The 25,111-nt window shown below is 39.6% G+C and overlaps 1 protein-coding gene across 9 annotated transcripts in view; it reads right to left on the reverse strand.

Moving 5' to 3' along the window:
• The window catches only part of LOC110256378 (uncharacterized), a 411,636-nt gene that overhangs the window by 217,865 nt on the left and 168,660 nt on the right, over positions 1-25,111 (reverse strand). For 2 of the 9 annotated variants that reach the window (XM_084987395.1, XM_084987394.1), the window contains one exon: positions 17,133-17,238. The exons of the other annotated variants lie outside the window; for them this stretch is intronic. In XM_084987395.1, the coding sequence (XP_084843521.1) occupies positions 17,133-17,238 (106 nt within the window). The remainder of the gene's footprint in view (positions 1-17,132; positions 17,239-25,111) is intronic. 9 annotated transcript variants of the gene reach the window in all.

Here is a 25,111-nt window from a genome sequence, read left to right on the forward strand (position 1 = left end):
AAAAAAATCAGAGGTCGACATAGAATAAAGAATCACTATGTATAGGGAGCAAAAGATAAGGATGGCAACAATTCATTGCTGAAGACAATATGAGATAGAAGACAGCTTTATTTCAATAACATTTTTAAAGTACTGAAATAAAAAAAGGTCAACCTTGAACTCTTATCCACCAAAAAATACTTTTCAAAAATGAAAGCGAAATAGTCTTTTTTTTAACATATCGAAGCTGAAAGAATTTATTTATAGCAGACCTGAACTATAAAAAATTCTACAAGAAGTCCTTTAAGTAGAAGAAAAGTGACATCAGACAGAAAACTAGACTACATAAAAGAATACAGAGGACCATAAATGTTGATTATGTAAATAAATACAGATAAATTTTTGTTATTTAATTCTCATAAAATTATTTAATTCCCATAAAATTGTTGAAAGCAAAATAATAATGTATTGCAGGGTTTATAATATTCATAAGAGTAAAATGTCTGACAACAATAATACAAAATCCAGAAGAGGAGAAATATGTATAACAGGTTCTGGTACAAAAGGAGAAGTGGTATAATATTGCATAAAGATGGACCCTGATAGGGACTTCCCCCCATAGCACAGTGGGTTAAGGATCCGGCATTGCTGCAGCTATGGCAGAGGATTTGATCACTGGCCTGGGAATGTCCATATGCCACAGGTGCAGTCATTAGAAAGAAAAAAAAAAAAAAAGACTGTAATAAGCTAAGGCTGGATATTATCAACTATAAAGCAAATACTCTAAAAAGATAAGCTAAAACCAAAAAGTGAGAGATGAAATAGAGTCATAATTAATCCAAAAGAAGTCAGAAAATTTTTTTAAAATTAACAAAGAATAGGTTGGACCAAGAGAAAGAGAATAACAAGATGATAGATTTTAATACATTCACATCAATAATCATACTAAATACAAAAGGTCTATATATCTCAAAGATAGAAATTGTCAGAATGAATAAAAAGTAATATCTGACTATAGGCTGCCATATGAACCTCACTTGAAATAAAAAGACACAGTAATTCTACGAAAAAATGATGGAAAATAGACCACGCTAACACTAATCAAAAGAAACCGGGAGTTAACTATGTTAATACTGATGAAGATTTCAGAGCAAAGGATATTATAAGGATAAACAGTTCATAATGATAAAGGTCTCAATCAATCAAGAGAGCATAAAACATTAGATGTTTAGGTGATTAGTATCAGAGCTATTTCTAAATACACAGAACGGAAACTGACAAAACTATATACAGAGAGATAAATCCACAAATGCAGTTGGCAATTTCAAAAACAGTTTCTCAATTGGTGATAGGAAAAGTAGTCAGAAAATCAATAAGATTATAGATGTTAATAAAACTCAACCATCATGACCTATTTGCTATTTATGGAACACCCCCCCCCCAAAAAAAAAACCACAGAGTATACATTTCTTGCAAGTGCACATCAAATATTTAGCACAACAGGCCATATTCTGGCTCATAAAAAGAGTCAATAATTGTAAAAGTATTCTAATCATACAAAGTATAATCTTTACTGTAATAGAATTAAATTAGAAATAAATAATAGAAGATCTCTGAAAATTCTTCAAATATTTTGAAACTAAATAACAAAATACTGAATAACCCATAGGTCAAATAAGAAATCAAAAAAAAATAGAAGATAAATGATCTGAATGCAAATAAAAACAAGGCATTTCAAAATTTGCAGGTGAAAGCAGTAATAGAAATAAATTAATAGCACTAAATTCCTATATTTGAAAATAAGAAAACCTCAAATCACTGAACTATTTTCTACCTTAAGAAAATGGAATATAAAAACAAATTAAACTCAAAGTAAGGAAAAGAAAAGAAATAATAGAGAGTGGAGAATGTATCACTGAAATAGAAAAAAGAAAATAATAGCAGAGTAAATCAATGAAACCAAAAGCAGTTTTTCCAAGTACATGAATAAAACTGACTTTTAAAATTCTAGACAAATTGATTAGGGAAAAAAAGACAGCAAACACAACTTCTAAGCATCAGGAATGAGAGGTAAAATTATTATATAGATTCCACAACTATTAAAAAAGGATAAGAAAGAAATATCCTGAGCAACTTTATGCCAGTACACTCAATACCTTAGGTGAAATGGACAAATTTCTTAAAAGGCAAGTAAAAATTACCAAGCACCCATAATAATAAAAAAAATAACCTGAATATACTATAGCTATTAAAGAATTGCATTTGCACTTTAAAAACATCTCACAAAGAAATTCTCACTGGAGAATTCTTTCAAACATTTAAAGAGAAAACAATATCAAGTAAGCACAAATTCCTCCCAGAAAACTAGGGGGTTGTATTCTTGCCAACTCATTGAGAACAGCAATATTACTCTGATATCCAAACTAGGCAAAGATATTACAGGAAAAGTAAGATATAGACTAATAACACTTGTTACCATATACAAAAATTAACAGCAATCTAGCAAATCAAATTTAGCATCATGAAAGTATAATCTATCACGACTGCATAGAAAAGAATTTCCCTGGAGTGGCTCAGCAGAAATGAATCTAACTAGCAACCATGAGGACGCAGGTTTGATCCCTGGCCTTGCTCAGTGGGTTAAAGATCTGACATTGCCGTGGGCTGTGGTATAGTTTGCAGATGTGGCTCAGATCCCGCATTGCTGTGGTTGTGGTGTAGGCCAGGGGCTACAGCTCTGATTTGAACCCTAGCCTGGGAACGTCCATGTGCCACAGGTACAGCCATAAAAAGACAAAAAAAAAAGAAAATTTCCCCTAGTCAAAGAGAGGTCTAGCCTCCATCCTTAACCCCTTGAAGATAATCTCTAAAGCCCTGGAATGTTCTGCTTAATAAAAGTATCTGTTTACCTGGTGGCCTTCAGCCCTGTCAGACAATCTGCCAATACAATTCAGGGTGGAAGGTTTTGAGTATTCGGTATCAGTTCATCTCTGGAGAGGCAGTTAGTCATGCTGACTGATCAAAAGACACTAACAGGCCAATCCTCCAAATTGATCTATATGTTCAACACATTCACAGTCAAAATATAAAAACGATTTTCTTGTAGAAATTAACAGGCTGATTCTAAAAATCATATGAAAATGTCTAAGATCTAGAACAGCAAATTATAATAATAACCTTGAAAAATAAATGTGAACTCCTACTAGCTAACTCTCCAAGATATATATAAATATATATATAGTAACCAATACAATGTCATGCCACTGTCAACATGGAGAGATAAATTAATGAAACAGAAAATAACTTCAGAAATAAAACTATGTATATATAAGTCCTTTAAATTTCCATAAAAGTTTCAAAGGAAATTCAGTAGAGACAAAAGAAGAAAGCAGTGTTTCCAACAAACGGTACTGAAATAATTGGATATCTATGTACAAAAAAAAAAAAACTTTGATAATGAAAATATATAGAAATTAACTCAAAATGGATCATGGGCAAAGATATAAAACTGAAAACTATAAAACTTCCAGAAGAAAACATGAAAGAAAGACTTTTCGACCTGGGGTTAGACAAGGATTTCTTAGACTTCATTAAAATTAAGAATCTACTCTTCAAAAGACACTATTATAGTAATAGAAGAAGAACTTCATACTGAGAGAGTATATTCATAAATCATATACTGAACAGTGGACTTGTATCCAGAATACATAAATATCTTTCAAAAATCACCCATTTAAAAGACCCAAATAGCCTAACAGAAAATGGATGATTTGAGTAGTTATTTCACTTAAATAATCATAGACAAAAAGATAAAAATATGCTCAAGACCATTGCCCATTAGGGAAATGCAAATAATACCACATGTGACACTACATATCTATTAAAATGTCTTTAAAAAAATTTTTTGGACATGCCCATGGCAGGCAGAAATTCCTGGGCTAGGGATCAAAATGCCTAAATTTAAATATGGATCACAACAAATGTCCCTGTGGATGCTGAGCAACTGGAACTTTCGCACACTATAGGGAGGAATGTAAAATGGTACATGAAAAGGTATGTGAAAAGGAAAACATACACCTACCATATAACCCAACCACTCCACTTCTAGGTATTTATTCATGAAGAATGAAAGCCTACCCTTGGAGTTCCTGTCGCGGCGCAGTGGTTAACAAATCCGACTAGGAACCATGAGGTTGCGGGTTCAATCCCTGGCCTTGCTCAGTGGGTTAAGGATCCGGTGTTGCCATGAGCTGTGGTGTAGGTTGCAGATGCAGCTCGGATGCTGTAGCTGTGGGGTTGGCCGGCGGCTATAGCTCTGATTCGACCCCTAGCCTGGGAACCTCCATATGCCGCAGTGTGGCCCTAGAAAAGGCAAAAAGACAAAAAAAAAAAAAAAAAAAAAAAAAAAAAAAAGCCTACCCTTGCATACAAATATGTTCATAATAGCTTAATATGTAAAAGCCCCAAAATGGAAACTACCCAACTATCCATCAATACGTGAATGGATAAACAAATTATGGTATATCTATACTATAGACAGAACTAATCAAAACAAAGGAATGACCTTCTAACTACACAGGGTGAAAATATGAACCGGGTACGTTAGGAAATGCAACTAATCTATAGTAGCAGAAGTGGTTACTATAGATAACCACTGGTTCCCTGGGGAAGGGAAGGTACAAGAAGAACCAGAAGAGAAGGACTACAAAGATGGGAGGCAAAGAAACTTCGACTTTATCTTGATTGTGTGGATGGTTTCATTGGTGTGTACATTTGTCTAAACCTGTCAAAGTGGTACCCTTTAAATTTGTGCAGCCTATTATGTCAAGCACATCCCCACAAAGCTCTTACACATTTTTGAGTGGGTACAAATGTTAATATTTTGTCAGAGCCTCGGGGAAAGTAATTGTCCACTGACACAATCAAAATAATAAAGTTTTTGATTTGTATCAAAAATAAGACTTTAGTTCTCAGTTGGAGCTTAAGGTGTCAGCACAAAAAAACTACCTACTTTGATGAATGCAAAGACTTCCTCCTGCAGGGGTGGTGAAGCACTCAAGGGATTGGATTTCACATTGCTACATCTCTTGCTTTCTCAGATTTTAAATAACTACAAGGCAGGGTAGACTGTTGAGTGTGGTGTGCGATGGCCCACATGCGGTAGAATCAATAGTCATGAGGCATTTCCCTCTGATGCCCCTTCATGCTTTCCAAGCTCCATTTACACTTGGTTACACAGCTGCTCTACATTCCCCAGGACTTTGTGAGCGTTTACCACCCTTGCTTGAGCTGAGCCCTACAAATGCTTTAAGAAACAGATTCAGTGCCACCTCTTTCCCTATGAAGCAGAAACCCTGGTTTTGCCACTCCCATGGCCCTACTCTCTCAGCAGTTGGTTCCTACCTTTAGCAAAGGTCTTCTCATTTCCTGAACAAAACCCCGCAACCTGCACCGATGCCTGCTTTATGCAGAACAATGTGTTAGGCCCTGCGCAGGTGACCAAACAATGGAGGGAAAAGAGCAAAGGGCTGGCATGGTCTATAGTCAGCATGGTCTCCATTGAATAATTCAGGTGTGCAGGAAATATCACATTTCTGCATTTGTATAGTTTTTACATTTTAAATGAAGCTGAACGCCAAGCCTTTCCTGACTTAGGTTGGTAGGAAATGTAAATGCAGTCACTAGAGAGCTGTCCCCTCCTCTCAGGCTCACACAGAATCCAGGAGGTTTCTGTGATAACCAGAAGGCAGAACAAGACTTCTAACAGCCAGTTTCCAAATGCACTGACATCCTCCTTACCCAAGCCCACAGTGGTTTGTCTCTGCTTCCGTGAGGGGCTGGAAACATGGAAATGATCACTGAGGATGAAAACTTCATGCCAGGGTCCTGACCCTACTGTCAGCCTTCCTCCTTGACTAAGGGCCATTGTGTGGTTCATGAGCCACTGTTGCTCTTGGATCCCCTAGATCTTTTCTGTTGAAAAGCTTCAAGAAGAAAACAGGAGTTCCTGTCGTGGCTCAGTGGTTAACTAACCCAACTAGGAATCATGAGGTTGCAGTTCAATCCCTGGCCTTGCCCAGTGGGTTAAGGATGTGGCGTTGCCGTGAGCTGTGGTGTAGGTTGCAGATCTGGCATTGCTGTGGCTCTGGCATAGGCCGGTGGCTACAGCTCCGACTAGACCCCTAGCTGGGAACATCCATATGCCACGGGAGCAGCCCAAGAAATGGTAAAAAGACAAAAAAGAAAAAAAAAAAAACAAAAAACTACAGACAGGAAAAGTCTGAAACCACAAGCTTTACTCTCCTATGTTTTTACCTTCTTATTTACTCAATACTGCATGGACTCCCCCCACCCCAAGTGACAGCAGAGAGCCATTCAGCAACTCCAGACCTACATTCTACAAGTTTGCAGCCTGAATGGAGAGAGACTTTTTCTCCAAGTATGGTTCTCATTGGCTGCCTTGAGTCACATGTCAACCCTGAACCAATCATTGTGATCAAAGTGATTTGGGATTCTAATGCCCAGTCCTGGGACCAGAAGTGGGACAGCCCCACACACTGCATGGTGGACCATGGGAAAGGTGTGGTTTCCTCAAAAGGAAGAGATGGGCTGTGTGGGCAGAGAGAAACCCCTCATGCCCACTGCAGTTTGCCAGAATTCAAAGATGGGTCACCTATAAAATCTTGTCAAGCAAAATGATCATGAAGAAAATATAACTACTTCTAGGTGCAGTGGATGAAATTAATGCACTGAGAACCTAAGAAACTTGCCCAGGTTTGCACAGTAAGTTAGAAGAACAGTCTCACTTTTGTATTTTTCATGCTCCCTAACTGTCCTAGGTCCTCCACTTTGGGGAACCTGCCTGAGCTTGCCTAAGACAAACCTCAAATTCAGAATGAGTTTGTTTTACCTCTTTGCTTTGTTCACCAGAGGAGATGCATTAGAAAATTAACTTAAGACACCTTTGAGGGTACTATTTGCATAAACATCTGTGAATATTATCCTCCAAAAAGTTAGCACCTAAAAATAATTAATACCATACCAGGCATTTCAGATACTGTTGGCAGAAGATGCTATTTTAAAGCAGGAAGTATTTTCAATCAGTATTATATACTGATCATCTGCCCAACTTCTGCACAGCATCTGCTCTAATCAAGAAAGATGCTGGCACTTTGTTTATTTATTTATTTTGGTCTTTTTAGGGCCCCACCTGAAGCACATGGAGGTTCCCAGGCTATGGGTCCTATTGGAGCTGTAGCCACCAGCCTACACCACAGCCACAGCAACATGGGATTCCAGCTGCATATGCAACCTACACTACAGCTCACAGCAATGCCGGATCCTTAATCTACTGAGCAAGGCCGGGTTTGGAACCCACGACCTCAAGGATGCTAGTCAGATTCGTTTCTGCGAGCCACGGTAGGAATTCCATAGATACTGGCACTTTGAATAAAAGAAGGTAACATGGAAAAAATATCCATGAAGCATTCCAATGTAAAAATAGTAGTTTATAAAGTGATATCTATTATAAGATCTTATTTATACCAATATATATGAGTATAAATACAGGAAAGGGATGTTTTAAAATATTAATAGTACTTGCAGTTGAACATTAGGATTATGGCTGATTTTTTTTTCTTTATGCTTTCTGGATTCTTTTAAAGGCAACTTTATAGGTGCTTTTTTTAGCATAATTTATCCATGCATTTCCTCAATTTTGACATTAATTATGAGTACCATAGAATTGACAGCTTTTCCATTTGAAAATTCACTATTATTTTATTACTGTACATTATTTTTATCTGAAGCAACTGTCTGAATTGTTTGTGGGGGGAAATGATTAAAACATAGGTATCTTTTCAATGGAAGGAAGAAGTAATAATACGAGATCATACCGTGGTTACCTGCTAATGGTCATGTGCTACACAACATGGATGTGTCAGTAAAAGTTTTCATCCTAAAATAGACATCTGCCTTTAAAAATAAACACACGTCAGTTGCCAAAGTTGTAAATTCAGACACTGATATAAATAACCCAAAATGTGTATTTTTAAACACTGAGGTTTCTCAGCAATATTACAGACCAACCCAAGCGCTAAACACAAATAATGCAACAACAACCAAAAAATGACATGAGCAGCGAATTTCCACTTCACGTCTTCATAACTGTCTGGAGATGACCTCAAGTATTGCGGACTAATGACAAATCAATCTTAACAGCTAAGACCATAAAGAATCTTAATTTCAATGTTCACCTGTTTTTTAAAAAAGAGTATTGTATTCATAGAGATGAAAATTTGCTAAGTCTGGTAATAGGTGCCAGAGTTTGGTTCCTCAGAAGCAGAAAGAAGTGAGACAAGGATTCAGTGCAAGTAGTTACCTGGAAGTTGTAGGGAATGACAGCAGGTGAAGGGGCAGAGAGAGGGAAGGGGTGGGGACTGAGCCACCCATCCCGTGGGCAGGTGGAGTTCGATTCCATGGGGAAATACTAAGGAGTAGAGAACATGTACCTTAGAATGAGCCTATCTGACTAGTGAGGGTGAGGGTGCCTGTGTGTCCCTTTATTCAGAATTACTAGTTGATTGTTATCCAGGCATTGTTAATTTCCTGGTATTTCAGGCCTGCTACTCAGGCTTCCAGACAGAGCCCTCTTCTGTGCTTTTGAGGAAAAAAGGTGTAGAGACTGGCTGGTGGCTGATGGTGGGAGCAGACTGAACTGCCTGAGGGACATGGCTGCAGCCCTGAGAGCCTCTGCTAAGGTGGGTGCATGAGGTCAGTCTGTTCATCCTCGCTCATGGAATACAATCAGTTTTCTCGTCCCCATGGAAAACTTTCTTACAGCCTTCATCTTTAAGTCTTCCATCTCCTGACTCCAAATGGTCACACCACCATGAGTCAGTATCACTAGATGCCTAGTTGCCACTTCTAGCAATAAAGATTCAAAACCTCGGGAGTTCCCATTGTGGTTTGGCAGTTAACAAAACCAACTAGCGTCCATGAGGATGTGGGTTCAATCCCTGGCCTCAATCAGTGGGTTAAGGATACAGTGCTGCTGTGGCTGTGGTGTAGGCCAGCAGCTGTATCTCCAATTTGACCCCTAGCCTGGGAACTTCCATATGCCACCAGTGCAGCCCTAAAAAAAAAAAAAAAAAAAAAAGGAAAAAAAAGTTTCGAAACCTCCTTGTAGCAGCTCTGATCAGTTTGCATGTGTTGATTTACAAAGCTGGCCCCATGCGTGGAGGGCAAAAAAGAAAGCAGAGAAAGTAGCAGAGCCCTCCGGATAAGGAAATTGTGTGTATCACCAGCCAGGGAACCCACATACCAGCCTGGTCTTGGGCACCACAAGTCCAGGGTGTCTCCCCGCACTAGACAGAATCTTAAACATTCATACAGAGGCCTTAAGGGAGGTTCAGTCACATAAACCATCCAGATGGTCCCAACAGCACATTACCCCCTCAAGGCTGCATCCTTGAGTGGCTCCCATGGAGGGGACAGTGGGCAAAATGTACCTGGCAAGGTGACAAAACCTGAATGATTAGGCAGCTGGAACTCGGAACATAATGCCATATTTTCATCAAGCCATAGCATTAGGGTGGGTACTTGCAAAGGCAATGCCACATAAGACCCATCAGAACTGCATATTCAGCAGCTGAGAAGACTGCCACTAAGAACTTTCTAAAACCAGAAGTAGCTATCCTCCTGGATTAGAGGAAACCAGCCTGGCTCTGTGACACTGGCCATCTGAAACAGAGAGGACAAAAGCAAACTTAATTTTTGTTTCTTTTCTTTTCTTTCTTTCTTTCTTTTTAATGGCCTCATCCACAGCATATGGAAGAAGTTGCTGGGCCAGGGACTAAACCTGAGCTGCAGCTACAGCAACGCAGGATCCTTTAACCCACTGTGCCAGGCCAGGATCAAACCCACACCTCTCCAGCAACCTGAGATGGATCCTTGGATTCTTAACCTACTGTGCCATGGTGAGAACTCCTTAATTTTCATTTTCAAAGATGTTATTTGTGACATCATCACTATTTTCCAGCCTCAGATCCATATTCCTTTAATTGTCAAAATAGTTCACTCTTACATATGTAGAATAAAAATGCAAAAAAAAAAACACAGAAATAAATAGTTCTTATTAGTGCATGACAGAAGTCTTTGGGGGAGAGAATAATCATCTGGGAAATGCTTTGATAACCTGAATGAAACAGGAGACTGGCTGTGGGTGTGAATGTGGCCAGATACCAAGACCGTGGAGGAGGGATGGGGCTGGGTAACAGCAGGTGAAATGTGAACTCCTTAGCAACTCAGAGGGCAGGGCTAAGGAGCAAAACCAAGAGGATCAGAAAGAAAGAGAGGAACCAAGGGGATGAAGACAGATCTATCGGATCTGGGTATGGCTGGTAGAATTCCACCATGGAGGGGCAATGCCTGCTTGTTTAAAAAGCTGTTTTTTCAAATTCTTAATCTCTGTTCTGCACTTTCTTCATTCCTAATTTCAGAAAGTCTACTCTTTTCATGAGTAATTTGATGTGTGTTATTTTTTTGAGATGGAAATAATATGAATTTGATTCCGGGATTTGAGTGAAGATGGACATAAAGTGGGGCAGAGACCAGGTGAGGTCCTAGGACCTGGAGGCTGTAGTTGCCCTAAGAACATAAGCTCCGCCCCAGGGGCCCTCAGCAGCAATGCAATCAGGACTCTGCATCTCCACAGCCGAGGGAATGGGAGGGGGTGAAGGCAGGTGCACCTATCATTTAAGGTCTAAGTGACCCACAACGGAAATCTGACATATATATGTGTGTGTGTGTGTGTGTGTGTGTGTGTGTGTGTGTGTGTGTGTGTGTGTGTGTGTGCGCGCACGCGCGCTGCTTACCAGACATCTCAGAACATCCTGCTGAATCTTCCTTTATAAGAAACTTCTCATAAAAAAATCATACTATGTATTGATCCCATATAAAATACATATGTATTAGGAATTCCCTGGTGGCTCAGTGGGTTAAGGATCTGGGGTTGTCACTGCTATGGCTCAGATTGCTACTGTGGCATAGGTTCAATCCCTGACCTGGGAACTTCTGCAAGCCATGAGTGAGGCTAAAAAAATAAATGAATAAATAAAAATAAAAATAAAATAAAATAAAATTAGTATGTATCTTATATACCCCTATATAGTCAAGGCTGCATTTTTCTTGAATCAGCTTGCATCTGCCTTTGGCTTTTACTATTTGATGTGAGGCAAACTCATGTGTCAATCAACAGGACAGGAAAAATACTAGATGGGAAGAGGAAGAGAGAAGAAGACACTGGTCTGCTTAAATTTTTTAAACTATCCTAGCTTCCTCACTACAACTTCAGTTAGTTCACATAAAGAGTAAATATGCCATGACCCTGTCAACATCAAGAATGTAGAGAGAAACATATATGCCAATATGATGCCAATTATAATGAAGATACTGTATTGCTTAGAGGTACTTATCTGCCTCATCTTGTAAAAATATGGGTATTGAAATTACACATTTAACAGCTTAAGTATAAAATCCCATTATGATTATTAAGTATCATTGCTAATTAAACTGTTAATAATTCATTAAGCTTTTAAAATCAAGTGGATTATCTATGATTTTAAAAAAAAGTCTTATATTAATGGAAACAGAGTGAATTAGTGTGCACCTTATTGTATCATTCATATCATTTTTTACAAAGGACTATTGTCCATAGAAAAGTACAGAATATTTCAGGCATGTCGCCATATTACCAGTAGTTATCTTACAAGGTAGTTTCTGCATAAGAATTCTTTGTCTTAGCATTTTCTTAATTTTGTTCCAATTTACGATAGGAGAAGATTTACTACTGGAGTTTTTATTTGGGTTGTATTTGTGTTAAGTGCATATGGAATAATGCCCTAGCTTAAGATTGGGAAGAATGATCCAGTCAATGCCCAGTAACTCAGTGGCAAGTCATACAAACTCTCTGTGCTGGAGTTTAATCACCTTCCAAATGGAGGATGACTTTTTAGCTTCTTGTGGAAGAAAGGACCATGTTTCTCTATCACCCCTCTTCCCCTTCCCTCTTCTTCCCCTTCCCCTTCCCTTTCTTCTTCCTCTTCCTTTTCTTCCTCTTCCTTTTCCCCTCCTTCCTCTTCTTCTTTCTCTTCCTCTTCCTACTCCGACCCTAACCTCTTCTTCCTCCTCCCCCCATTCTTCTTCATCTTCTGTGTCTTCCTCCTCCTCTTCTCTTCCCTCCTCCTCTTCTTCTTCTTTCTTTTCCTCTTCTTTCTCTTCCTTCTCCTCTCCTTCTCCTTCTTCCTCTTCTCCCTCTTCTTCCTCCTCCTCTTCTTTTCCTCCTTCCTCTTCCTCTTCTTCTTCCTTTTCTTCTCTTTCTTCTTCTCCCTCCTCTTCTTCCCCTTTCACCCTTTGTAACTCTACTCCCCAGCACAGAGGGTTTAATGCATGCTTGGTGTTTAATACATAGTAATAAAATGATAATTCAAATATACTCTTAATGTATAGTATGTCATTATTAATAATAACTAAAATTTATGCTTGGTGTTTAATAAATATTTGTTAGGCCTATTCAAGGAATGAGCCATGCATGAGTGTTTCAAATTATTCAGGAAGATATCAAGCTAAGAGATAATTAGCATATAGCCAGTATTGAATGGCTTCAATAGCTAGACTGCCAGGAGATTCCGTAAGTGGCTACACCCTCTGGCAAAGAGGGAGAATCATGTACTCTCTGTTAGAGGTGCAAGTCTTGATCCAGAAAATTCTAAATATCTCGAGTTTCAACACTTAAAAAAGTCAGAGCAATTGACTGCTTTTATTATTTCATTGTTTATGATTTAAATATTAGTTTATTACATAAAAGTTTTAAAATAAGCAAAGGCATAAGGAAGATAATTAAAATCACCCATAATCCTACCACCCAAATGTAAATGCTATAAATATTTTAGCATATCTCTACAGATGAATGTAGAGGTGTGTGCAGGTGTGTGCCCAGGTGTACACACAAAGGGGAGGGGCAGAGAGAAAGAGAGGAAGAAAGAAAGGAAATATATCTGCTTGTATTCATATCTCATTTTTTTTTACTATGAAGATCGGATCATGTCATATAACTCCTGTTAATTTTAATTTTTCATCTAATATATCAATAGGCATCTTTCCATATAAACACATTTATTTCTACCACGTATAAATGTGGTATATATTTATATGTGGTAGAAATATCACATTGTACTTTAATTCTTTTTAATAGGTATTTCGTTTATTTCCTGTTTCTTGCTAATATAAGCAATCGGGATTGAAAACCCCTGCACATCCATCTGGGCCTTTGATTAAATATCAACCTCTCAGTTCCCATCTTTGTACAATTCTGCCCTTATCAGAGGCTGCTGCTCAGCACTGCTGGCAATCAGGGAATCCAGCAGACCTCACAGCAGATGGTCTTCTACATGTCCATACCTGTGGTCTGATGATATTTGACTAAACCATTTGAATGGTTTTGAATGGCCAATTATGTGCCCCAGCTCTGGACGAGTCGGCAAGTTAAACTAGGAGTGTTTCTAGAAGCTATTCTTACAATGAGACAACTATCAATGAACACACAACTATGTCAACAAGTTATGTAAACAACTCAACTTCCTTTTCACTGGGACCCCAGAATGTCTGTGGCCACTTGGTATAAGAGACAGTATGATGAAGGAAAGAGATAGTGGTCTATCTTTAGGGAAAAGAGAACATTCTCAGAGCCATGTCACGAAAACACGACTCTGAGTATGTGACTTCTCCAAAGCCTTTCCCATGGTTTTGAAAAATCCTTTTAAAAAAAATTATTGACATATAGTTGATTTACAATCTTGTGTTAATTTCTTTACTTAGAAAGTATTCAAGTTTAATCTTCACTAGTTTCTTCATAAATCCACCTGTTATTGGCAAAAACAAGCCAAATGGAAAATTTCACATGAAATATATGTGATTGTAGACAGAGCAGATCTTTTAATTTCAGATGTCAATAGATATTGATGTTACTCTTGATTTAAAAATGTCCTCCCTAGGTGGCCTCATCTTTTCTAAGAAAAGGAACTAGGTATGGATCCAGCCTGTCTCTTCTAGCTCCTCCTGTGCCCATGATTCTGTGATTCTCTTTTTAAAATATCTTTGGTGTATTCAATGTCTCAGAAAGGCCATCGGAGAATAAATTGCCCACTTGAGCCTGACCTGGAGGACGATTCCCACTGGTAAAAATCAGCAGTAAAGAAAGGGAAGTTGGCTCCAGTGCTGATAACAGAGCAATGCCAGTGGGTGTCTCCAAAAGGGTGCCATGAGAGAAAGCCGGGGTACCCACCCAGACGGGGCCTCCAACAGGGAAACTCCTGTGTCACCAACTAGGTTGGGCTTGGCTTTAGTGCTGAATCATACCAAGGCTCAGTTCTTCTTGTTTAATTTTATTTCGATTATTTATCTCTGTTTAAAAGGAGGCTAATGGATCATTTTCACTGAGATGGTACCATGCTCCCCAAACATGGCCTTAACTATACAAAGAAATCAGCACTTACATCTGTTAATTTAATTAATTAGAATGCCCCTAATGAGACCCAGAAGTACAAATACCACGTCTGAGCACAGTGACATTATATCTGCCCCTCGGCCTATATTTGGCAGTCCTGGGCTTCCTGTTTCTGCACATGTTACAGAAATATAGACAATTCAGAGCATGTGACAAATCTAATCCGTGTTAGATTATAGGAACCAAACCTAAAGACAGGTTTTAGAATTCAATTCTGCAGATACTCAGTGGAGAGATTATTTTTCTGCTCACAGGGGTTAAAAATAGCCCAGTGGAAACTGACACAAAGTAATTATGTGTCGGTCATCGAATTATTTCAATATTTTGTAACATGGTTGTTTTTACTAAGTCCCAGATTAGCCTAAAATCTGGAGATTTAATGTCCAGAAGTTTTTTCACCTGGCCTGGTTTCAAATTTACTGTGTTACTTCCCCCCTAGGGAAGCTGATGTTTGTCACTCCATAGTGACCATATCTTTGGTTTAGAAAACTTTAGGCAAAAGAGAATTTTGCTTTACTTCCTAGCACCATTTTTTTAATTGCTAAAGCTGCAAAGGTTAAAGACAGAAAAATGGACATTAATACTGTAAATTATAGCCATCCCAGTATCCCTCACTCTGTGGTGTAAGGGGAAGGCTGTCTTGTTCTGTTTTTTCAATAATATATATATTCAATTACATATATAAATGTATTAAAAAATTTTCTTGAGCATTTAAACTATGTACACATAAGAGCTTCAGTTTAAAAAGAACATTAGCCATTAGGTTGGATAACTTGCTCTTCTTACGCATTTTTAAGGAAATCTATATTTGGTCTATCACAATATTTATTAACTTTTACTGGATTTGTTGTTTAATTGTCTGATTTTCCTGCTAAACCATAAATTTCAAGAAGGTAAGGATCATATATATCATTGTAGTGTCTGCCTTATTCCATTTATAATTCTAATTAGAGAATACATAGTTTTATTAGTAATAACTCAAAACTAGAATCCCAAATATGTACCAAAGGCTTTCTTGTTAATGTGAAATTTGGGAAGATTATTTAAATCGGCTCTAAAGAAATTCACCATAGGTTGAGCCAAATGCGTGAATAATATTCAATACAGGTTCATTTCTCTTGCTACTTTTACTGACAAAACAATGGCCAACTGCCAAAAAAGCACAGTCAACCCACACAGATGTTTTCAATGATTCATTTCCCTTGATTTCCCAGCTGAGCCATTGAGGAGAACAGCAGGTTTCAAGCCCCAGTCAAGCCTCCAGGCTGCAAGGACCCTCCCTCCACTTCAACTGTGGGAGCAATTTTAAAAGCTAAAGTCTGGTTCAGTTGTCCTTGGAAACAAAGTCTTTTCCATGACCAGAGTGTAAGCAGGCAAGAAAGGTCCAGCAGAACTGAAATGTCAATTTTATGGTGAGGTGCTCCCCATCGTTCTGAACCCTAACAAGCGCCCTTTACCAGCTTTACCTCATGCCATACCCAGACAATCCCCAAGTTCCAACCACTCTGGCAATTTCTGAAATACAGATGTTTCTTTCACCTGTTTGTACCACTGCTTTTTCCATTGGCTGGGATGCTCTTCCATCTTCTTTGTTTGAGAACCTTCTGTTCCCTTCAAGGTGCAACCCAGCAGTTTCCCTCTCTCTCTCTCTCTCTCTCACTTTTTTATGACCACCCCCACATCTTATGGAAGTCCCAGGCCAGAGATCAAACATGCACTACAGCAGTGACAACACTGGATCCTTAACCCACTGAGGCACAAGGGAACTCCAGATCCTACATTCTTAATGGGAGGATATTGCCCACAATGGGATGAAAATTAGCTCCTAGAAAATCAAAAAAGTCTTACTCCTTTTTATGCATAAATACAGACATAGAGAACAAACTTGTAGTTGCCAAAGGGGAGGGGGTTGGGGGAGGGATGGACTGGGAGGTTGGGTTAGCAGAAGTAAGATGTATAGCATGGATAAACAACAAGATCCTACCATATATAGCACAGAGAACTATATTAACTATCCTATGATAAATCATAATGGAAAAGAATATTTTAAAATGTATGTATATATAACCTGAATCACTTTGCTGTACAGCGGAAAATAACAGAACATTTTAAATCAACTACAGTTCATTAAAAATATTTTACAAAAGAACAGAAATGCTCTAAAAAAGCATTGATACTCATATAAATACATATATAGACATACAATGTATCTGTAATATGAACGTTTCATTTGAGGGGCAGTGACTAAGAAGTGTCTCTAGGTGGGTATTAATGAAAAAAATGTTTGAGAAACCCTGGGCTCCATGCTTCTTTGTTTCCCCCTGTGCATACTATATAGCTTGTTTCAAAGTAGTGAGTTAGATAATTTGCTGCCCAGCATTATTGCAGCAAAAGTTGACTTATTCCCCTTTGTAAATGACCTTCTGTCTCCCGCTCTAGTGATAACTGCAGGCAGGCATCTGGAGATCAGGGATAACTGTTTTGCTCTCCACCGCCCCCTCAGGGCCAGGCACAGTGATGCAATGCAGTGGGTGATAAAGATGTTTATTCAACAGCTTTGAGGAGGTCATGGCTTCTCAGCCCTACTCACAACTTTTACACCCATCGTGCTCCTGCTCTGCAAAGCAGCTTTGATTCCTTCCCACTCTTTCAGTGCCTATATTGATGCAACGGTGTTTTGTGCATTTGGACACCATCTGCAACAAAAAGTGAGGACTCAAAAGTTGATCTGACATTGTGCATGTGTCCTCTTCAAAGGCCCAAGAGATTCTTGGCTCAGCCGACGTTTGACAGGTATTATTTCCAAATGTCCTGGGTGCCCCTGGTAACCCTAATAAGGAGGGCATTTTCACTGTGACATCAGTTGAATCAGAAGTACTGGGTGACAATTTGCAGCCATGCTTGCAGCTTTAAGTAGTGGCACAGATTCCTGGGACTGCTTCCGATTACTTAAAAAGACAATGTTGGAAAAATCTTTTTAAAATGACTTGTGCCTATCACTCCTATAGTTCATCTAGCTCTTGGATTAATAGCCTACATTACAATGAAGAAGGTAAGTATATGACAGTATAGCTAATCTTATTGAACATGTACTATGGTCCATCCATTCTGCTAACTATTTTTCATCCATGACCTCACTGAAGTCTCCCAATGAGATGAATATTATTACCATTTTTTCTGATTTATAGATGAGGAAACTGCGGATTAGTTAAGCAATTTGCTCAAGGACTTAAAGCTAGAGATGGGTACAGAATCTGAGTGCAGAGCCAGAGCATTTAAAGCACTGTGTCAGTTAAAAAAAAAAAAAAAATCTGTTTCAAAGTAACTAAATAGCAGTTCCCTTTGTGGCTCAGCGGGTTAAGGACCCAACACTGTTTCTGTGAGAATGCAGGTTCGATTCCTGGCCTTACTCAGTGGGTTAAGGATCCAGTGTTGCCACAAAGCTGTGATGTAGGTCATAGATGAGGCTCAGATCCCACATTGCCATGGCTGTGGTGTAGGCAGGCAGCTGCAGCTCTGATTGGACCCCTATCCCAGAAACTTTCATATGTCACAGGTGCAGACATAAAAAGGAAAACGTACCTAAGTAAAAAAAAGCATTCTAAAAGCATCTAAGTGATGATGATAATGATTGCTGTTAACAATATTCAATAAATGGACAGGGAGTTAAATTTGCAAATCAAGACAAAATTTCCATTTGGGATCTACGCAGAGCAACCCTGTTACAGGTCTATATACAAAAAAATGGACTGTCCCTGAATAGCAGGAAGTTGAAAAATAGATTCCCAACAAATATTGAGACTTGCTGGAGAATGTGCATAATTATACTTGTAGTCAGAAGTAACTGCTGATAGAAAAGTGTGAGGGTGTGTTGGCGGGGAGAGGGGTGGTGGTGAAAGGAGCCTGAGAGAAAGGAGAAAGAAAAGTCAGAAAGAGAAAATTCTATTTCTGTGTTGTATGGTCTCCACTTTCCTCTACTCCAATTGCCAGCATGAAGGAATTCTTTTCATAGAAATTGGCATTACAATAGGACATCGGCCATCAGCAACTACAACAGAAAAAGAGAAGAAAAGAAACCCCTAAATGTGGAAAGTACATGGCTCAGAAAGCATGAACTCGGCACAGCCCTTTCCCACTTCTAGGAGACGTGACATTCTCCATGTGGCAACATTTCACTCTGCACACTTGAAAGATCCAGTGCCATTTAGTACTTTTAAAAGAATAAGGACAGAGTGGTATTCTTTAAACTTAAGTGGATTTTTAAAAAAATTATACCCTTAAAACAGGGGAATTGAGATAAGTGCAAAACAGAATTCAGTTCTTTAGCTAAGAAATATATCCCAAATGAAATTTCAGATTTAATTCTTATCCTGAAAACTTCCTCCCAAGAAGCCCTTTTGTGAGCAAAAATACTTTTCCTAAGACTTATCACTAAGGCTGATTTACTTCTACTCTTAAGCTATTTTGTTATTGGAAAAACACAAACTAATTGAAGGAATGTTCTTTGGAATAAGATGTACTATTACGGTGTTCTCAGGCAGATGACTCACCTTCTCTGACGCTCAGTTTCCACATCTACCAAAGCAGGTCATAATATTTACTTCTAAAGGTGGCCATGAGCTGAAAGAAGAAGCCTACATAAAAGCTCAGCTTAATTTTTTCCCCTTCATTCTTGTCCATCCGTCTTTAGTTGGGAATCTTTTCTCTAAGATTTCTTCCAACCTTTTAGTTCTATGGCAATTAATTCAGGATCATATGTCCTGAATGTCCTTGACTGCACTGGGGCTTCAGAATGAAGGCAGGGGGGTGATCTAACTATGCCTGGAACAATCTGAGACAGGCTGAATTCTCTCAAACTACTTTAAAGCATTTGCTGAGAGTAATATATGTCTTAGCTAGATTTATTTGCCATTAATTATCACTTTCTCTGTCTACTCAAGGATTTCAGACCGTAAGCCAATGACTTTATAAGTGATTTTTGGTCATATCCAACCAAAATAAAGTTGCCCCTTAGGTATCAAAGGGAAGGCAAATCTCAAATTGGTGAATTCCTTTTCCTGGACATTCCATTGTTGCAGGACACTTGAAAGATCAAAGTGAAATTGTACTGAAGACTGAAGCTATCCTATGTGTCTATAAATTGTAAATATGACAAGAAAAACTTAAAAACCTAAATATTTAAAACAGTTCCCTGGTAGTCTAGTGGTTAGACCACTGCAGTGGTTCACCTCTGCAGCCCCTGTTCAATCCCTGGTCTGGGGACTGAGATCCCACATCAAGCCGCTGCACCCTGTGGCCAAAGAAAAAAAACAAAAGAAAATCTTCAGTTTACATTAGAATTTAAAGAACTTAAAGCTATGTGCTCTGTTGGATATAAAAGGCAGGGAATGGTATAAAGTGATCAGGCTAGAACAAGAGAATGAGTATAAATATAATTTATTTCCCTGCAGAAATCTTCAAAACTGAAGCAATACCATAACCTTTCCTTCTTCTATAAACTGATAGATAGCCTCTGAAATTACGAACTCTGTCATTTATAAACTCACTCAAAAATCACTTAAAATGTGTTTTAAAAATTAAAGTCTGGCTTCTTGATTTCCCTTGTGGTGTAGTGGGATCCAGCATTGTCACTGCAGTGGCTCAGATCGCCATCACGGTATGGGTTTGATCCCTGGCCTGGGAACTTCTACATGCTGTGGACATGGCAAAAAAAAAAAAAAAAAAAATTAAAGTATGGCTTTGGAAGAGGGTACCATAGACTGCAGTATTTGTTTTGTGATGGAGAAAAGGGAGTTTGAATTCGTGCTGTGTGAATGAAGAGCTTTGAGGCGGTAGGAAGTCATCACCCTGGGATCTAGTCATCATTTTTTTCACTCAATAAGTGCGCTTATTCAGGGCCCACCATGTGGTAGTATTTTATATACAAGGGAAATTTATTTTCATCTTCAGGGAGTGCGCCAGGAGACAGATGACTAAATATTTGGAGATGACACAGCTTAGGAAATGCTGAGATGGAAGCCTGCACTGGGTACTGGCGGACCTTAGAGGGACCTAACTCCGCTTGTTTGGGGAAGAAAGGTGATCAGGAAATGAGTCCTTGAGAAAGCACTGCTGCGTTCCTGTTCTTCTAGAAGGGAAAAACAGCATCAGTGGGTGAAGGATGCTGGGAAGATCTCCAAGCAAGAGGAGAAGCAGGACCACAGCCCCAGCGCAGTGAATCCAGGATACATACAGGGAAGGAAAGTATTCTGTGGGAAGTGCAGTACGGGGATGTATTATATATCTTGCTTGTTAATTGTGTTCACTAGTGTGAGAAAATTCAAGTGTCCAAGTATTCTGTCTATAATCTTAATTTCCAATTACTGTCTTAAGCAATTAAATATACAAAACACACCTGAAGAAGTCCAAAGAAAGGATGAAACAGCAACTCTCTCAGGCACTTTGCTGAATCGACAGAACAACAAAAAGCTCAACAACAGATTTTATCACATAATTAAAGAGGGATCCCCTGATTAATTAAATAAAGAGGCAAACTCTTTTAAACTGCTGATGTTAGGAATAGACTGCCATAGTTTGCTTGAGACAAAATAAAGTAAATAGAGCATTACAAGTGGAGTTTTTGCAATCCACACGCTCATCGGTTTGCTGACAAATTTTCAGTTACTTACAGGTTTATTCAGGCCCATGAAAAGCCTTAAAGCAACCAGGATTTGTAATAAATATTTGAAGACAGAGCTGGGTGTTTCAAATGCTGAGGAAATTTTTAGAATCAGAGCTATCACACTGGTCATGTTAATCCATGTGACTGCCTTTGGTCCCATTCTCTGTTGACACTTGCCCTTACGATCCAGCCATGGTAACCCTTCATCCACTGAGGAAAGCTCTATTTTCATTGCAAGGCATTGCTTCTCATCCAGATAAGTAACTAGGAGAAATGTTTCTGAGGTTCATGAGTCAAAAATTTTCCCTAGTAATCAGAATTCCACCATACCAGTCATTACCCTTTCAGGGAATAAGCCACCTTGGCATTGCAACTGAAATGTTTGAGTCCTCCATAGCGTATAAACCCTTGGTTCCAACAGCCCTGCTTCTAAGGGTCTCAAGGTATCAGAACACACCTGTAAGTCACTGAATTCTGACCCTGTCCACAGCCAGCTCCCTTTTTTTACATATCTAGATTCACTCATCCCTGAAGAAGAGATATCCCCTCTTCTGACTGTATACTTCCATCCAGAATCAGCTCGCCCCAGCATTCTGTGACTAGGTATTGCTAATAATTTTAACCTAAGCTCTCAGATCATAAATGGCCATGGAGATCTGACTACCGTTTGTATGAACTGTGCTTTGTATGAGCTATGCCCAAGTCTTTGACCTGCCCCTAAAAATGGTGTCTTCCTTTCCTAGGATTATTGTAACAAATTGCTACAAACTGCATGGCTTAAAACAAGAGGAATTTATCCTCCCTCAGTTCCAGAGGCTATAAGTCTGGTATTGGCAGGACTGTGTTCCTCCTGTAGACTGTGAAGGAGAACCCCTCTTTGTCTCTTCCTGACTTCTGGTGTTTGCCAGCCATCCCAGGTATTCTTTGGTTTGTAGATGCATCCCTCCAAATGCTCCCTCCTTCATTATTCTGTGTGTGTGTGTATCTGTCTGTCTTTCTATCTTCTCTTCTTATAAGGACACTAGACATTGAACTAGCCCCTCCTCCCCAACCACTATGGCCTCATTTTAACTAATTACAACTCCAAAGATCTTATTTTCAAATAAGGGTGACGTTTCAAGTTTTGGGTTATCCATAAATTGGGGAGGGGGCAGTGCACCATTCAACCCAGTACAGATAGACACCATCATTTCCACTGGCTCTTCTTTGGCTGAGCTTTGGCTTTCCCTGCTTTAGCAAACACAGGAGCCCAAACACCTAGCTCTCTGAGCCCTTGCTAAGCTCTAAACCCCTTTCCTTCTACTAGTAACCAAAACAAGATGCTGTTGCCACCACCAGGTTGCTATGTCACCTGGCCTGTGAGAGAACTTGGTCGTTTAATGCAAGAGGACAGATATCTTACACAACTTACAAACCCAGCCTAGTAGTACTGAAATATCTAGAGAGGATCCAGCCTTTCCCCTTTTCTGAGGTCCTGAGTGTATAAAAAACTGAAGAAATCCCAAACAGTACTAGAAAAATTGGTATACAATGTTCGTACTTCAAGACGTGCTGCTAGAAACTCTGTACTTTTGGAATTGGCCATTCAACTTTCAGGCCATCATGGAACTCACAACTCTGTGCAGTGAGTGTCTTCTGTTCTTTCTGGTTCTATTCATCTATAGCTAAAGCTATCATGCTGGCCCATCAGACCATGACCAACTTGTCCTTGTGCCCCTCTAAGAAGCCACAACTACCCAGAATTTGGGAGATGAGCCTGTAAACAGGTGGGACAGTGTCCAAGTGTTTCTAAGTATAGAGCTGAATAAGCAACCCTGGCAAGGTGCTGGGGAGGTGAGGAGAAGGCACACAGACCAGGCAGGTGAAGGAATAGCCTGCAGAGCCAGGGCTGAGTCGCAGAAACAAGGTGCAAAGCCTCAGAGCCTGAGACATGAGGGCAGAGGTGTCAGTTAAGAATCTGAGCATGAGAAGAGGCAGGGCCAGGAGAGCACCTACAAAGCAGGCAACTACTGAGCTCTACTTGACACCCATCACCGTGGCCATTTTCATTTTCTTTTTTTTTTTTCTTTTTTCTTTTTTTTTATCTTTTTAGGGCTACACCTGCAGCACAGGGAGGTTCCCAGGCTAGGGGTTGAATCAGAGCTATAGCCAATGGCCTATGCCACAGCCACAGCAACACAGGATTCGAGCTGTGTCTGCAGCCTACAGCACAGCTCACAGCAATGCCAGATCCTCAACCCACTGAGCAAGGCTAGGGATTGAACCTGCATCCTCATGGATGCTACTCAGATTCGTTTCCACTGAGCCACAACGGGAACTCCCCATTTTCATCTTCATTCTATCATTCAATCTTAATCAACCTTGCAAAGTAGGCATTATGTCTTCATCTTACAGACGCTGAAACTGAGGGTTAGAGACGTAAAGTGAAATTTTTAAAGTCATTTTGGGACAGAGCCTAAACCATGAGTGGAGAGGGAGACATGAAGACATCCGGGGGTGTGGAATAGCACAGATAATTAGTGTACTATTAGCTCTTTCCTTGGGCCTCTCTAACTTTATGTTCAAATTACTACTAAGACATGCAAATGGGTGATAATTGGCCATCATATGGCTGAGAGAAAAGCAAATAATGACAAGTAGGCTAATTTTGTGTCTAGGAATAGAAACTGTCTCTAATGGCTTTGTCATGGCTCTTTGTCTCAGTAGATATAAACTAGACTTTCCAACATTTTTTTTTTTTTTTTGGCCACACTTGCAGCATGTGGAAGTTCCCAGGCCAGGGATCAAACCCGTGCCACAGCAGTTGCAATGCCAGATGCTTAACCACTAGGCCACCAGGGAACTCCTAGATTTTCCAACTCTTAACCCAGAAGAATCCTGCACACTACAGCCCCATGCCCTCCCTCCCCCAATAAAGATGCAGAGACACCCTAGCTCTGTCCTATTATGATCATCCAAAACCAGCAGACTCAGTCCTTCCTCAGGAGAGGAAGACCATCCAGAATGGTCAGGGTAGAAAATAGACACCCTCCTCTCATGTAGATCAAATGGGAATCTCTATGCTCCCCTCACCTCCCCAGGAACAGAGTCCAGGGGGCAAGTGGAAAGAGTGAGCTCTCATTTGCAGGGTGTGGAGAAAAGGGGAATTAATTTCTGCAACTTGTTAATGGACAGCAAAAGCAAGGGAGATTCCCAAAAGTCAAGTCTAAATGTACAGGCAGAGAGAAAGACTTATTCTAAAAGCCAGAGCACAGGACAAGCAAGAAATGGCAAGTGGGGTCTGGGGCAGGAAGTGGGGACCACAGGGAGAAGGCTTTTGGAGCAGTGTTTGAGGACCAGCCTGCAGGTAGGTTGGGGGGAGTTAAGGTCTGTGCAGATTTGGACAAAGAAAAATCCAAGGCCCAGGCTAGTCTGAACTTCCCTAGTAACTCCATCCTGAGGTCTGAGGTCTGAGTCATGAAGGGCAGAGCAATCTTCTGGAAGGAGAATGGACCCACTTAAAGGCATGGTGCCCTGGAGGTAAAAGTGGTAAAGTAACAAAGAGTTCCCTCAGAAGCAGGATCACTGCTCTAGGCAAGCGCATGATGAGAAGGTACCACTCCCAGGAGGTGTGTATTGCCAGCTTTTTGCCAATCCCTGCAGTATTTCAGCTGCAGAACATTCACTGAGACCAAAAGCATTTGTCTGGCTAAGGCCAATTAAAATAATAAAAAACCTGATTCTCTGAAGAATTTATTTAACAGACAGATCCCTCTCTGGAGGGAAAATGAATTCATTTAAAGGCATCTTTGGAAAATCCTTTCCCAGAGCCCTCATCTCTAATCCAGCCAATGGACACCATCACGTCTTATTTTTTTATGTCTCTTGGCTTATGAAAAGCATGCTGGCCCATGAACTACGTGTCTAGT

Source organism: Sus scrofa, chromosome 13 (assembly GCF_054392235.1).
Source record: "Sus scrofa isolate SSC_HxYL_T2T_F1_AM1 chromosome 13, Sscrofa_HxYL_maternal_Yorkshire_Landrace_v2.0, whole genome shotgun sequence".
NCBI lineage: Eukaryota > Metazoa > Chordata > Mammalia > Artiodactyla > Suidae > Sus > Sus scrofa.